Source organism: Caenorhabditis remanei, chromosome V (genome assembly GCF_010183535.1).
Source record: "Caenorhabditis remanei strain PX506 chromosome V, whole genome shotgun sequence".
Lineage (NCBI taxonomy): Eukaryota > Metazoa > Nematoda > Chromadorea > Rhabditida > Rhabditidae > Caenorhabditis > Caenorhabditis remanei.
Window position 1 is genome coordinate 18,545,499 of NC_071332.1, and position 12,673 is coordinate 18,558,171.

General features: G+C 37.2%; 3 protein-coding genes across 3 annotated transcripts; all 3 read left to right on the forward strand.

Moving 5' to 3' along the window:
• Positions 1 to 25: 25 nt before the first annotated feature.
• On the forward strand, positions 26 to 3,962 carry GCK72_021071 (uncharacterized protein; the record flags this gene model as incomplete). Its single annotated transcript, XM_053733996.1, has 11 exons — positions 26 to 231; positions 289 to 525; positions 577 to 1,153; positions 1,199 to 1,339; positions 1,633 to 1,746; positions 1,793 to 1,943; positions 1,994 to 2,325; positions 2,541 to 2,740; positions 2,790 to 3,023; positions 3,071 to 3,716; positions 3,765 to 3,962. The coding sequence occupies 11 exons, from the start codon at positions 26 to 28 to the stop codon at positions 3,960 to 3,962; spliced, it is 3,036 nt and encodes a 1,011-aa protein (XP_053582909.1).
• Positions 3,963 to 4,148: 186 nt separating this feature from the next.
• On the forward strand, positions 4,149 to 7,201 carry GCK72_021072 (uncharacterized protein; the record flags this gene model as incomplete). The annotated part of the gene is made up of 9 exons (XM_053733997.1): positions 4,149 to 4,336; positions 4,387 to 4,620; positions 4,669 to 5,275; positions 5,324 to 5,477; positions 5,727 to 5,904; positions 5,956 to 6,114; positions 6,160 to 6,306; positions 6,357 to 6,987; positions 7,034 to 7,201. The coding sequence occupies 9 exons, from the start codon at positions 4,149 to 4,151 to the stop codon at positions 7,199 to 7,201; spliced, it is 2,466 nt and encodes an 821-aa protein (XP_053582910.1).
• Positions 7,202 to 9,335: 2,134 nt separating this feature from the next.
• Positions 9,336 to 12,464, forward strand: GCK72_021073 (uncharacterized protein; the record flags this gene model as incomplete). Its single annotated transcript, XM_053733998.1, has 12 exons — positions 9,336 to 9,674; positions 9,717 to 10,202; positions 10,247 to 10,365; positions 10,413 to 10,666; positions 10,713 to 10,859; positions 10,904 to 11,127; positions 11,172 to 11,334; positions 11,378 to 11,466; positions 11,517 to 11,591; positions 11,657 to 11,866; positions 11,909 to 12,020; positions 12,073 to 12,464. 12 exons carry the CDS (start codon positions 9,336 to 9,338, stop codon positions 12,462 to 12,464), a joined length of 2,610 nt encoding a protein of 869 aa, XP_053582911.1.
• Between the last annotated feature and the right edge of the window lie 209 nt (positions 12,465 to 12,673).

Here is a 12,673-nt window from a genome sequence, read left to right on the forward strand (position 1 = left end):
TGCTTTCCGATAATTAATCTCACAGATGACCGATATACCTCCGAATTCTCCAATCGATATACGTGCACTCGCTCTCTATGATATTCACCAATGGAAAACTACAGATAAATCGTATAAGAATTACGAGAAATTGTGTGAAGTATTGGGAAAAGAAGCGATTTCTTATGATGAATATGAGTCTCTGTTCAATAAATTTCTTGAAGAAAACTATTATTCTACTAAAGACGGAAGGTTTGTGATTGATTTTTATTGAAAAAAATATAACATTTTCATATTTTTATTTTCCAGAGGTCTCCCGATTCCAGACATTCGTGGATGCATTCTTTCTGATGTCATCAATGGAAAAATTGCTGAAAAATCAATTGATGATTTGTCTGAAGCGTTCAAAAAACAAAAAGTCGATACTGAAGATCATGGCTATTGGTACAAACGATTTCGCAGCGGACACTTCAGTCAAGTTACATTCTCCGATTTCCCAGAAGACGTCATCGCTGAAATTGTTGAGAAATGTGATATCAAGTCATAGTAAGCATCGAATTCTCACAGAAGAACACCTTTAAATATATACTTTTGCAGTTTGAATCTCCGAAACGTTTCATATGGACTTCGAACCGTCGTAGATCAGCTGGTGCCTCCTTGCACTGATATTAAAGTGACTTGTCGAAATGAGCGGGTGCACGTCCATATATATGATGCACGTATCGCAGACTCCAAATGTTTTGATATATTGAAACTTTTGCTGAAAAATCCGAAACTCCTATTGAAATGCTTTTATTTTATCGCGAATTCATATTTTCGAGTGACTGAAATCCTACCTGGAAACCATAAACAAGACTTCTTCGATTTCCTCAACTCATTGGATCACAAAATTCACGTTGAAAAATGTGTGATGTGGGGGGAATACGAGAAAGATTTGATCGGAGTTTTGAAATGTTTGAAGTCTGGAACACTTGAAAAACTGGATATCGATTCAGGATTTTCGATGGATGAAATTAACGAGGTCGTGAGTATGAATCAATGGAACCTGGCGAAACACTTGAAAATCATCACCTCTGAATTGCCTTCGATCGAGAATTTTTTCCATTTTTCAACTTTCGAATTGGGAATTGGGAAAGAATCGATTGCTCTAGAAGATATGGTCAAGCTATGCGAAGTAATTGTGATCTTTGTATATTTTCATTCAATTAATTTTTTATAGAATGCATCCAAATCGATCAATTTCGAATCGTTTACTCTGAAAACTAAGAACGATATAGATACAGAAGAAATCAAGAGAGTTCTGAACCTCCAGCCAACTTCCTCTCGTTGTTTTTACTCAATTCCAAATACAAATTTGATCGTTAAATTCAACCGTTGGAATTCGAATTGGCTCGGAGTCCGCAAAAATAAGATTTTTTCTAATTATTTCTTGTTTTTACTGTTGTTTCTGTTGATTTATAATGCTATAAAAAGTGTTTTAGTTTGTTAAAGTTCATATCTGTAATGCGTTGAACTCGCTCTCAGAATTCTTACGTTGGGAAAAGTTACTGTAGTTTGGAAAGTACGCAAACACCGCGATTGCTCATTGACCGAATTTTCAGCGAAAACTTTTTCATCGAATCTATTTCATTGAAATTCCTATCATTTTTTCAGGGAAAAATGTCTAAAACTCCAGCATTGAGTATTTACGAGTCGACATTCGCACAATCTGACAAAACTGATGTAATTCTGATTGTTGAGGGAAAGAAGTTGCGTGTTAGCAAAACGGTTAGTTTTGTTTCGAGTTAACAAATAAATGTTGCACTATTTTCAGGTCCTCTCATTCCATTCCGACTACTTCGACGCCCTTTTCAATGCAGATTTCATGGAAATATCGATGCCGGAAATTTCGATCGAAGATGTCAATTTCGAAGATTTCGCCGCTGTTTTGAGTCTGATTCTCAAAAATCCCATCTCTCCGACAGGTACCAATAAGGGAAAATTTTACAGAAATTGTGCAATAACATATTTTCAGAAGAAAACGCCGAGAAACTTCTTGAACTCTCCGATCGATTTTTGCTTCCCGCTGCTAAACGCCACGTGGAATTTTTCTTAATTTCTGTGGGATTTGGTGCTTACAAAAAACTGGAACTTGCATCGAGATACGATTCGGATACTCTTCTCACCCATGCTCTGGAACTATTCAAAACGAAAGAAGAACTTGTTCCGAAGGAAGAATTCTCTGGATTTTCAGAGAAAGTGAAAGCGAAAATTTTGGATCGTTTAATTGAATTGAATAAACCGAAATTAAGTGTACCTACTGGTTTGGGATCAGGACTTGGATTAGTCGGTAGATTGAATCCATCGGTTAGATCCTGGGATTTCTCGAGCGAAGATAGTTGGTGATGGTTTTGATATGGACTAAAAATTGCCATTTTCTGTACAACTTTGTTCAAATAAAGTTTGTTATGTTTTGTCATTCGATTCCGATATTTCTGATGCGTTCGAGGCGCTTATATCTTCATTTTTTGAATTTTCTCGTTCAAAAATTCGAATTTGTCAAATATTCCTTTTTATATCAGATGTCTTCTAAATCGACGCGTCCACTTTTGAAGTTTCCAATCGATATTCGTGCACATGTTCTCTATGACGCTTATCAACGTATTTCTAATGAAAAATCATATAAAAACTATGAAAAATTGTGCATAAAATTTGGAAAACAAGCGATTTCATTTGAAGAATATGAGTCTCTGTTTAATCAATACCTCGAAGTAGATGAACGGTAGGAAAAGTCGCGAGAGAGAAAGAAATGTCATGTTCTCCTATTCCAGAGAGCTCCCAGACATTCGTGGATGCATTTTATCTGATGTTACCAATGGAAAATCAGCTGAAAAATCTATTGATGACTTGTGTGATGCATTCAAAAATCATAAAATCGATAAGGAAGATCATGGCTATTGGTACAAAAGATTTGAAAACGGACAGTCATTCACTCGTGTTACATTTTCCAATTTCCCAGAAGACGTGATCTCTGAAATTGTTGAGAGATGTGATATGAAGTCGTAGTGAGTTTCAATTTATTGAAAAAATCTTCCAATTCATTATTTTACAGTTTGAATCTCCGCAAAGTTTCACATGCACTTCGAGCCATCGTAGATCACCTGGCGCCTCCGTGCACTGTTATTGGAGTGAAATGTGGACATTGCTGGATAAAAGTCTCTGTAGATGATACAGTTATAGCTGACTCCCTTTATTTCGAAAAAACCAAATCAAAGCTGCCATTGGGTTTGATTGAAAAACTATCGCCTAAAACAGTAGAACTTTTGTTGAGAAATCCGAAACTCCGACTGAAATCCTTCGAGATTGTTCCATATCCATATGTTCAAAGTACCTGGATGAAGACTAGAACCGGAATCGTAATCCCACCTCTAAACCACAAAAAACGCTTCTTCGATTTACTTAACTCATTGGATCACAAAATTCACGCGGAGAAATGTGTGATTAAAGTGGATAACGAAAAGGAAGTGATCAAAGTTTTGCAATGTTTCAAGCCGGGAACACTGAAGGAACTCGAAATTAGTACAGGAATTTCGATGGATGGAATTACCGAAGTCGTTAAAATGGATCAATGGAAACTGGCGAAACACCTGAAAATGAACACCTTTGTGTTGCCTTCGATCGAGAATTTCTTCCATTTTCCATCTTTCGAATTGGGATTCCCTCCGATTACTCTAGAAGATATGGTCAAGCTATGCGAAGTAATTTTAATTATTTCTAACTGATATTTTATTTTTTTGGTTTTTCAGAATGCCTCCATATCGAACACCTTTGAACATTGCAAAGTCATAATTCAAGGAATATTTGAGTTGGAAACGATCAAGAGAGCTCTGAACCTTCAGCCAACTTCCACTGAACAGAGTTTTTCAATTCCAAATACAAATTTGATCGTTCAGTACTTATCCAAAGTCATGCTTTCACGTGTTTTCAAAATCTACAAAAATTAAATGTTTTATTTCTCTTTTTTCAATTATTGTTGTTATTTTGTTGTTATCTTTGTTATAAAATGATTTTTTGTGTGTGTTTTTATCTATTAATATCTGTAATGCGTTTCTCTCGCTTTTGATATTATTTTTCGACAAATGTGACTAAACACCAGAAAAATTATATTTTGTTTCAGAGAAATATCGAAAATGGTTGATCTACCTTTGAATTCTCCGATCGATATTCGTGCACATATTCTCTATTACGCTTATCAACGTTATTCCATTAAAAAATCTTATTCGAATTATAAGAAACTGTGCATAAAATTTGGAAAACAAGCGATTTCATTTGAGGAATATGAGTTTCTGTTTATGCAATACCTCGGAGTAGATGAACGGTAAAAAAAGTTTTTAGAGCAAAAGAAATGTTCAAATTTTTATTTTCTAGAGAGCTCCCAGACATTCGTGGATGCATTCTTTCTAATGTCATCAATGGAAAATCTGCTGAAAAATCAATAGATGATTTGTGTGATGCGTTCAAAAATCATAAAATCGATAAGGAAGATCACGATTATTGGCATAGGCGATTTGAAAATGGACACTTATTCACTCGTGTCACATTCTCCGATTTCCCAGAAGATGTGATCTCTGAAATTGTTGAGAGATGTGATATCAAGTCATAGTGAGCTTCAATTTATTGATCAAAATCTTTTGACTCATTCTTTTACAGTTTGAATCTCCGAAATGTTTCTCATGGATTTCGAACCGTCATTGATCAGCAGCCGCCTCCTTGCACTCATATTCAAGTGCATTGCGGAGGGGACAGGATGAAAATCTATGTAGATTATGCACTGATAGCTGACTCGGATAATCACTATTCAAATCTACGAATGAAGGCGTTTTTAAAACGAATGCACGGATCACTGACACTTTTGTTGAGAAATTCGAAACTCCGGCTGAAATATTTCGCATTTTACGCGAATGCTGCTTCTCGAGAGACCTATTTGTATACAAAGGTCGTTATCAGTCTACTCAACTCATTGAATCGTAAAATCCACGTGGAACGTTGCTTAATTAGAGTCGAAAGCGAGAGTGATTTAATCAGAATTTTACAATGTTTTAAACCGGGAACACTCGGAAAAATTGAGGAATACAGTAATTTTCCGTTGAGCAATCAAATTGCTGAAATGGATCAATGGAAACAAGCGAAAAATCTCGTGTTGGAAGGATACTTCTTTCCGCCGATTGGCCATTTACTTCATTTCTCAACCATTGAATTTCGTTATTATTCGAATTCCCTGGAAGACGTGATCAAGCTTTGTGAAGTAATTTTGAAGGTAAACATAGTAGTGAAAACTGTTCCGAAGGCGTTTTTCAAATTGCAGAATATTTCCAATTGGATCAACTTCACACATTTCAAAATAGGAACTGGTTATATTCTGGACACAAAAACAATCAAGAGAGTTCTGAACCTCCAGCCAACTGCCTCTCCACAAATTTATACAATTCCAAATTCAAATTTGGTTATTCAGTTCAAGCGTGGGAATAGGTATTCGAATTCGCTTAAAATCACCAAAAAGTAAATGTTCTGTTTTTAATTCTTGTTTTTTTGTTGTTGTTGTTAACTTTTTAATAAAAATGTTGCTTTTTGTGTGGTTTCTTTGATTCATGTTTGTAATGCGTTCGTCCCGCTCTATATTATTTTACGCTCACTTCACTCATTGAGAACGTTTTCAGATATCCAGTTTTTCAGGTAAATACTAAAAATGAATTCGTTGAACTCTCCAGGCGAACTCCGAAGACTCATTGTCTACGACATTTCTCAATGGAAAACTATCGATAAATCCTTCAAAATCTATGAAAAACTGCGTAAAGTATTGGGAAACGAGGCAATTTCTTACGACAACTATGAGTATTGGTTCAATCGATATCTCAAAGAGAACTACTATTCTCCATATAAATCAAGGTAATTAATATATTTTCAACTGAATTTCCCACAAAACTTAACAATTTTCAGTCCTCCTTTTGTTCCAGACTTAGAAGTCTGCATTCTCGCCGACGTCATTGATGGAAAATCAATTGAAAATTCATATAGAGATCTATGTGAAGCTTTTGGAAACAATAAAATGGATAAGGAATATCATGCTAGTTGTTATGGCACTTATGACTCCGAGGAGTAAGAATTCATCAAAAAAAATTAGAAAAATGTTGACGATTTCAGGCATCGACACGCCCTCATCATGGCTGAACGATCAAAATATTCCAATGAAGGTCTTCCGCATACTTATAATGATCACGGCTTGAAATTCTCAGATTTCCCAGAAGATGTGATCGCTGAAATTGTGGATAGATGTGTCTTGAAGTCATAGTGAGTTTCTCATTATTGATTTTTCATTTATCGAATTTGTTATTTTGCAGTCTGAATCTCCGAAGTGCCTCTCATTCTCTCCGTGCATTTGTCGATAAACGGCCACCTCCATGCACCGATATTGAAATCATTTGCAGATCCGATTACATTCAAATAAATGCGGATAATGATATTCTGGTGCATTCTGGTCTTGTTGAGCTGAATCATTCACGCACTTGTTCTATGGATTATATCGAAAAACATGTTTTCCGAGAGCTGGAGTTCGTGTTGAAAAATCCGAAACTCCGATTGAAATCATTTCGTGTCGATTTTCAAAATCATTCGATGTTTTTTGATATGAATGGATCACCTCGGAAATATAAGAAAAATTGTTGCAAATTGCTCAACTCGTTGAACCACGAAATCCTCGTGGAACGATGCGTTATCATGACGGAAGACAAAAAATCTGAAAGACGAATTCTACGATGTTTGAAACCGGGAACATTGGAAAAACTGGAAATTGAAAACTGGCTTCGGGTAAATGAAATTATTCGAATCGCTCAAATGGATCAATGGAAACAGGCGAAACATGTCAAAATCACTGATATTAACGATCTGCCGATTGAGCATTTCTTCCATTTCTCCACTTTCGAAGTAAATTTCGAATCGATTTCAACAAACGATTTGGTTCGGCTCTGCGATGTAAATTTAACCTATTTTTATGCTACTTCTTTTTTTCTTTTTTCAGAATCTCTCCAAATCGATCAATTTCGTGTCATGTACTATCGAGACAGAGCATTTATTGGATAATGAGGAAATTAAGAATGCACTGAATCTTCGACCATCTGATACTCCGAATAAGTATTATATACTCAGGCAACTCAATATCAATCTAATTAGACGCGGCATCAGTTAGATTAGCTTGAATGTTGGCATGATTAGATTAATGCCGCGTCTAATTAGATTGATGAGCAATCTTGTAAGATTAATGCGCCGTCTCATTAGATTAGGGTGAAATCTTGTGTAACTTGTGATAAAATTTGAAAATTCTTTAGGTAAAAAAAGAAATAGTAAATTTATTCAAATAAAAAACAAGAGTTTTTACAATCGAAATGTATAGAAAAAAATATAGAAAATAATACAGAAAATTAAAATCAGAAATTAGTCGAAAATCCATTGCAATGAAAGTGGAAAAAGTCCTCGTTGTTCTCTGCCCCGCTGCTGTCCATTGTCGTCCACTCAGCGAATTTTGCTGTAAAATGAACGAAATTACCAAAAAACTGTTTGATTTCGGAACTCACAAAAGACTTTTTTTTCGAAGCTTGTGTAGAGAGCGCTGATGTTGAAGAAGTAGACGATTATACCTGAGCAATGAACTAATATTCACGGCTAATTGAAAGCGAAACAATTTGCTTACCAAAGAATTTATTCATGATTTCATCGCAGTGTTGACTTTTCTTCCAAACCAAATGGAAATTGTGGAAGACTGAAGACGACAATTGAAGACTTGAAGAGCCATAGAAACCGAAAAATACAATTTTTAATAATGGAAAATCGTGAAAAAGTCGATGAAACCGCAAACGAAATTAGTTCGCAACGATTTCAGACTTTCGAGACATAAATAGAGAATTAAAACTTAGAAAAAAAACATTAAAACAAAAATTGAAAGAAATTTTGCGCGTTTTGTACTGACTTATTCTTGGATCCATGGCGCGAACGAAGTTTGCGCAAGCAAAATCCACTAATCTAATTAGATTGTGATTAGATTGATGCGGTTGTAGGATTAGATTAATATTGAGTTGCCTGAGTACCCAACTCAAATCTTGGTGTTCAGTTTTCAGTTGGTTATGATGCAAACGAAATTTCTATTCGGAAAATTTAGGATTTGAGACATTTATTTTTTTTTCATGCTTCGTTTCTTGTTGTTATTTTTATAAAACTTTAAAACTGTTATCTTCTCGATTATCAATCGTAATGCGTTGAATTCGCTCTCAGAATTGTTATTTTTACCAGGAGTACGGTTTGCGTTAAAGTTCACAGGTGTTTGCGTACAATGCACCAAGTGTCACGAGCATTGTTCTTTTCGTAATCAACCGAGGTCGTACCGAACCGGGAGAAACGGCGGAGCGGCTATTTTCAGGCAATAGATGTGATGATATTTGTAAATTTGACTTTTAAATTTACTATTCTTAAATATTGCACACAGTTTTTGCCCCAAAAATCGCCGCGTCGCCACTTCTCCCGCTTTCGTTTTCCCGCTTTTGTTTCTCTCGCTCTCCGTTTCTCCCACTGCGGCGTATATAGCCGAATCTTTTTGATACTTGTCCAGTGGCGCGCGCTTGCGTCACTATGTTGGCGCGGAATTCAAATAAAGAAATTTTCAGAAGAGCAGAGGAAAAGCGATGAAAGAAGAAAAAGAAAGATAATTGTTGATTTAAAATATGTGATAATTTGAAAAATCGAATAAATAAATATTTAGATTGAATTTTTGTGTCAAGAATTGAATTTTTTACAGAAATGAAATGGAGGAGAATAGAAAAAAAATTATTTTATTAAAAAATATATGGAAGTGGTTTAAAAAACTAAAGGTGTCGAAGACATTCACGGTTGAGAGTCGAAAAATGAAATCTGTAACACAATTTAGATCAAAAGGAGAAAGGGAAGCCGAAAAGCATTCATGAAAGAGAAAAAAAGAGTGCGAAGTTAACCTCCGAAAGCAGACAGAAAGGTTAGCTGGTCAGAACGAGGCTCAGCTAACACTAGCGGTCCGCCTGGAGGAAAAACGCGTTTATAATGAAATACCTGATAATTTTTGGTGATGAAGAGTAAGAATAATGAAGAGAGGGCATGAAAATACGTAGATATCCTGGAAAAAAGAATTGATTAGTGTTATGCGGCACCGCCGATAAAGACCGCCCATGATTTCGCGCACAAAATTGGGCAGGGAGAAGCGTGTTTTATTCCGTTGAAGGGCGGCGCAGAGTTTGACGAAGAAAACGGAGTAAAGTAGGTTTCTGAAGTGTAAAATTATAGTTTTTTCAGGTAATAAAATGATGCGGTTGTCGGATCAGATTTTGGGCTGTCCGAATTGCGATTATAAGGCGCGCTCGTCTAATATGAGAAAGCACATTGGTGCGGTACACGGGGAAGAAACATTGAAGAAATTTAAGGAAGCACTGGTGGCAAAGAAGGCAGCAATTTCGGGGAGCAAAGTACAGAAATGCGAGGTTTGCGCCCACATTTGCCCGACGATTGGGGGTATGAAAACCCATATGAAATTGCACAAGAGAAACGAAGCAGTGAAACCAGTGGACCCCTCTGAGGTGTCACTGTTTGAAGAGAGTGGAGAGAAGGATGAGACGAATGTGATGCGTGAACCACCGAAGAAGGTAGATATGCGGGACATCTGGAAGGGTTAATATTTTTTATAGAAATTTCATTGTGACGATACCGTCTATGACACAGTCAATGTTTATGGTCGTGTTACAAGACCCGCTTCCGATGTCAACACTGTGAAGGAAAGAGAGAGAGACCGGGAGATGAGAATGAGATGTCCAGTAGCTGGTTGTCTTGTGACTGTAGGAACTCGCTTATCTCTCGTCGAACATATGGCAGCAAACCACGACTCTCGATTTAACCTGGAAAATGATGAATTTTATGATGAAAAAGCTCTGACGGTTTCTAGAAAACAGAAAGATAACATTAAAAATATGAAATTGATTAAGGAATGGATGGATATGAGACAAACGGAGAGCACGACTACTTTCATCAAAAAGAAAACAGTACAGAGTGAATCGGGCTCCACAACTTATTATCATTGCCAGCACGAGGGTAAATACGATTCGAAAGGAACGTTGAGATTTGGACATGTAACGAAAAAAGAGACCGGCACCTCATCTTGCCCAGCATTTTTGAAAGTAGGGGTTGAGGGTTTCAGAAATTGGGACACCAGAGATTTCAGGTGTTTTCTAATGCAGAGAAGCAAGTTTTCAAGGTGGTGGGATGTTTTCAACATCACGGGCACAAACAGGAGGTTGTCAATCAGAAATTAAATGAAGAAGATTTTGAAGTTTTGAAAAAGTATCAGTGGAAATATTAAAAAATTTTCGAAAGCAAACTATTTTCAGGATGATGTTGGATGGTTTCACAAATAAACAAATTTTACACAAACTAGTAAAGACTTACAACGAAAACCATCGACTGTTCTTCTCGACTCCAGATGACTTGTCTAATCTTCGTAAGAGAGAGCTTCTCTTTCCCGGACGCCGTCATGATAATGACTTAGAATCGATTCTTCTGCGCGTGAATGAGAGCAATGATTCTGATGGCATCCGATTGTACAATCCACCTGAAAATGCATCTGGTGAAGGGTTTCGTTTGGGTAACTGATAGTAAGATTATGTGCCCCATCTGAGTTTCGGTTTCAGTAATTATCACGCCTCAACAGATAGATCTCATAAAGAAATATTCGCACCGTGGTATCACAATGGACGACACTCACCATTGTACTACTTATAGGCTGAAATTGAGTACAATGTTAGTATGCGATGGATATGACAGGGGAGTACCAGTTGGTATGGACTCAATTAAGGGAATGGAGAGAATCTCACAGTTTCAGCTTTCCTACTTTCTTTCTCCACAACTACGATCGATGTGGAAAAAATGTTCGAATGTGTGAAAGTTTTGTTTCCACAGTTTAATCCTCAATTCGTCATGTCGGACGAAGCCTACGTGTTTTATAATGGATTTTCCAACGTTTTCCCTGGATCCCATGCTCGAAAAGTATTGTGCCGCTGGCATATTTTCAGAACTTGGAAAAAGATGGCGAAGAATACATTGAATGTAACAGTTTAGATTAATTTCAGTATTTTTAGAGCTGTATTTAGGAGTCTTCTTTGCTGAAATTATTGCCGAAATTACGAGAACTCCTAAGAGAGCCAGTGAAAGAGCACTTCAATAGAAGAATCACAGAAATTCTGCATTTCCTGGGGAGCTTGGAGGGAAAAAAAGGAGAGATTTTTGCCGATTATTTCAGATCTCGATATCTCGGTATGGAACACGTTGTAATACCTCCAAAACTTGTCCATTTAAGATCGAGTCTCCGAATGGTCCACCACCGAAAGAGAAGGAATCATCTTTCATACATCGATGTACGCCGAGTCGTGGCATTCCATGCTGAAAGTAATAATATTCGTTAATCCAAATTGCAAAATAATTCAACTAAAATTTAGAAAGAAATTCTCGATGGAAAGACAAAAATTCGCGTTGATACCTTAGTTAATCAGCTCTACAACGCGGTAGAATGGGTTCTCGAGAAAAATCGAATCAAGGTATTCAAAAGTTCTTATGACTTGCCTAAAATTCTTATTAGGTGGCTCGTAAACTGGCAAAGGGAATTCCACGTTTGGCGAAAAATCACAGACACTGTAGAACCGCAGCGCTCGAGCTTCGTCATTACGTCGTCATCGAAGAACAGGCTGAATTCGATGGAGAGCGGGCTTTCAGAGTTGGAAGAGTGGGTACAGACGTTGAGAAGATGTACATTGTAACTGAGAAACCATCGTGCTTGTGTCTGAAAGAAGTGAGATTGTTGAATGAGTCTCGCAAAATTATAATATTTCAGGAAAACACGCATTGTAGTTGCGGTGGTTGCGGTTACAGACATCTGTGCACATGTCTTAATCAAGAAGCGGGTGTATGCTGCAAGCATATCCATATGGCTCTCCGCACAATTGGTAAACATAAAAATGGATTCCATCTTTTTTCAATGAACGTACCTTCATTCAGAATCAGAAGTTGAAGTTTTTGAAATCGATGGCTCCGACGTTATGACTCGCACATCATCTCCAGATCTCTCCGTTCCTCATCGTCCCATTAATCCACCTCCGAAATCGATTCAGCCTGCTGCCACAACTGAAAAAGATAATGTTTTGCAGAAATTAGAACAACTTATTGGTGCTCACTCCACATTGGAGGAGTATCTTCGAAAGAAACTCGCCACTGACCCTGATGGAGCTGCTTCAGAGATTCAGAATGCCCTCGACGCCGTCCTCCCTCTCCTTCCATCCAATCAGCCAGCTCTCCCTCTTCGTAGACACGCTTCGCATTCGTTGACTGCTCGTCAAACAATGAATGAGCACTTAAAGCTAGAGGTTTATTATTTCTTAGATTACTATTAATTCTCACCTTTCCTTGCTAGACACGCCGGCGCTCACGTCCCATTGCCTCTTCATCTTCTTCTTCTTCTGCTCCGCTCGTCCCAGTTGAAGAGTTGTCCATTTGCTCCATCTGCCTTGAGGTGGCTGAAAAATTTGAATTTTTGTTACTACTTTTCATTCACAGGCTGACTCACCTATCCCATCGGACACCAATCCATTGGAAGACAATT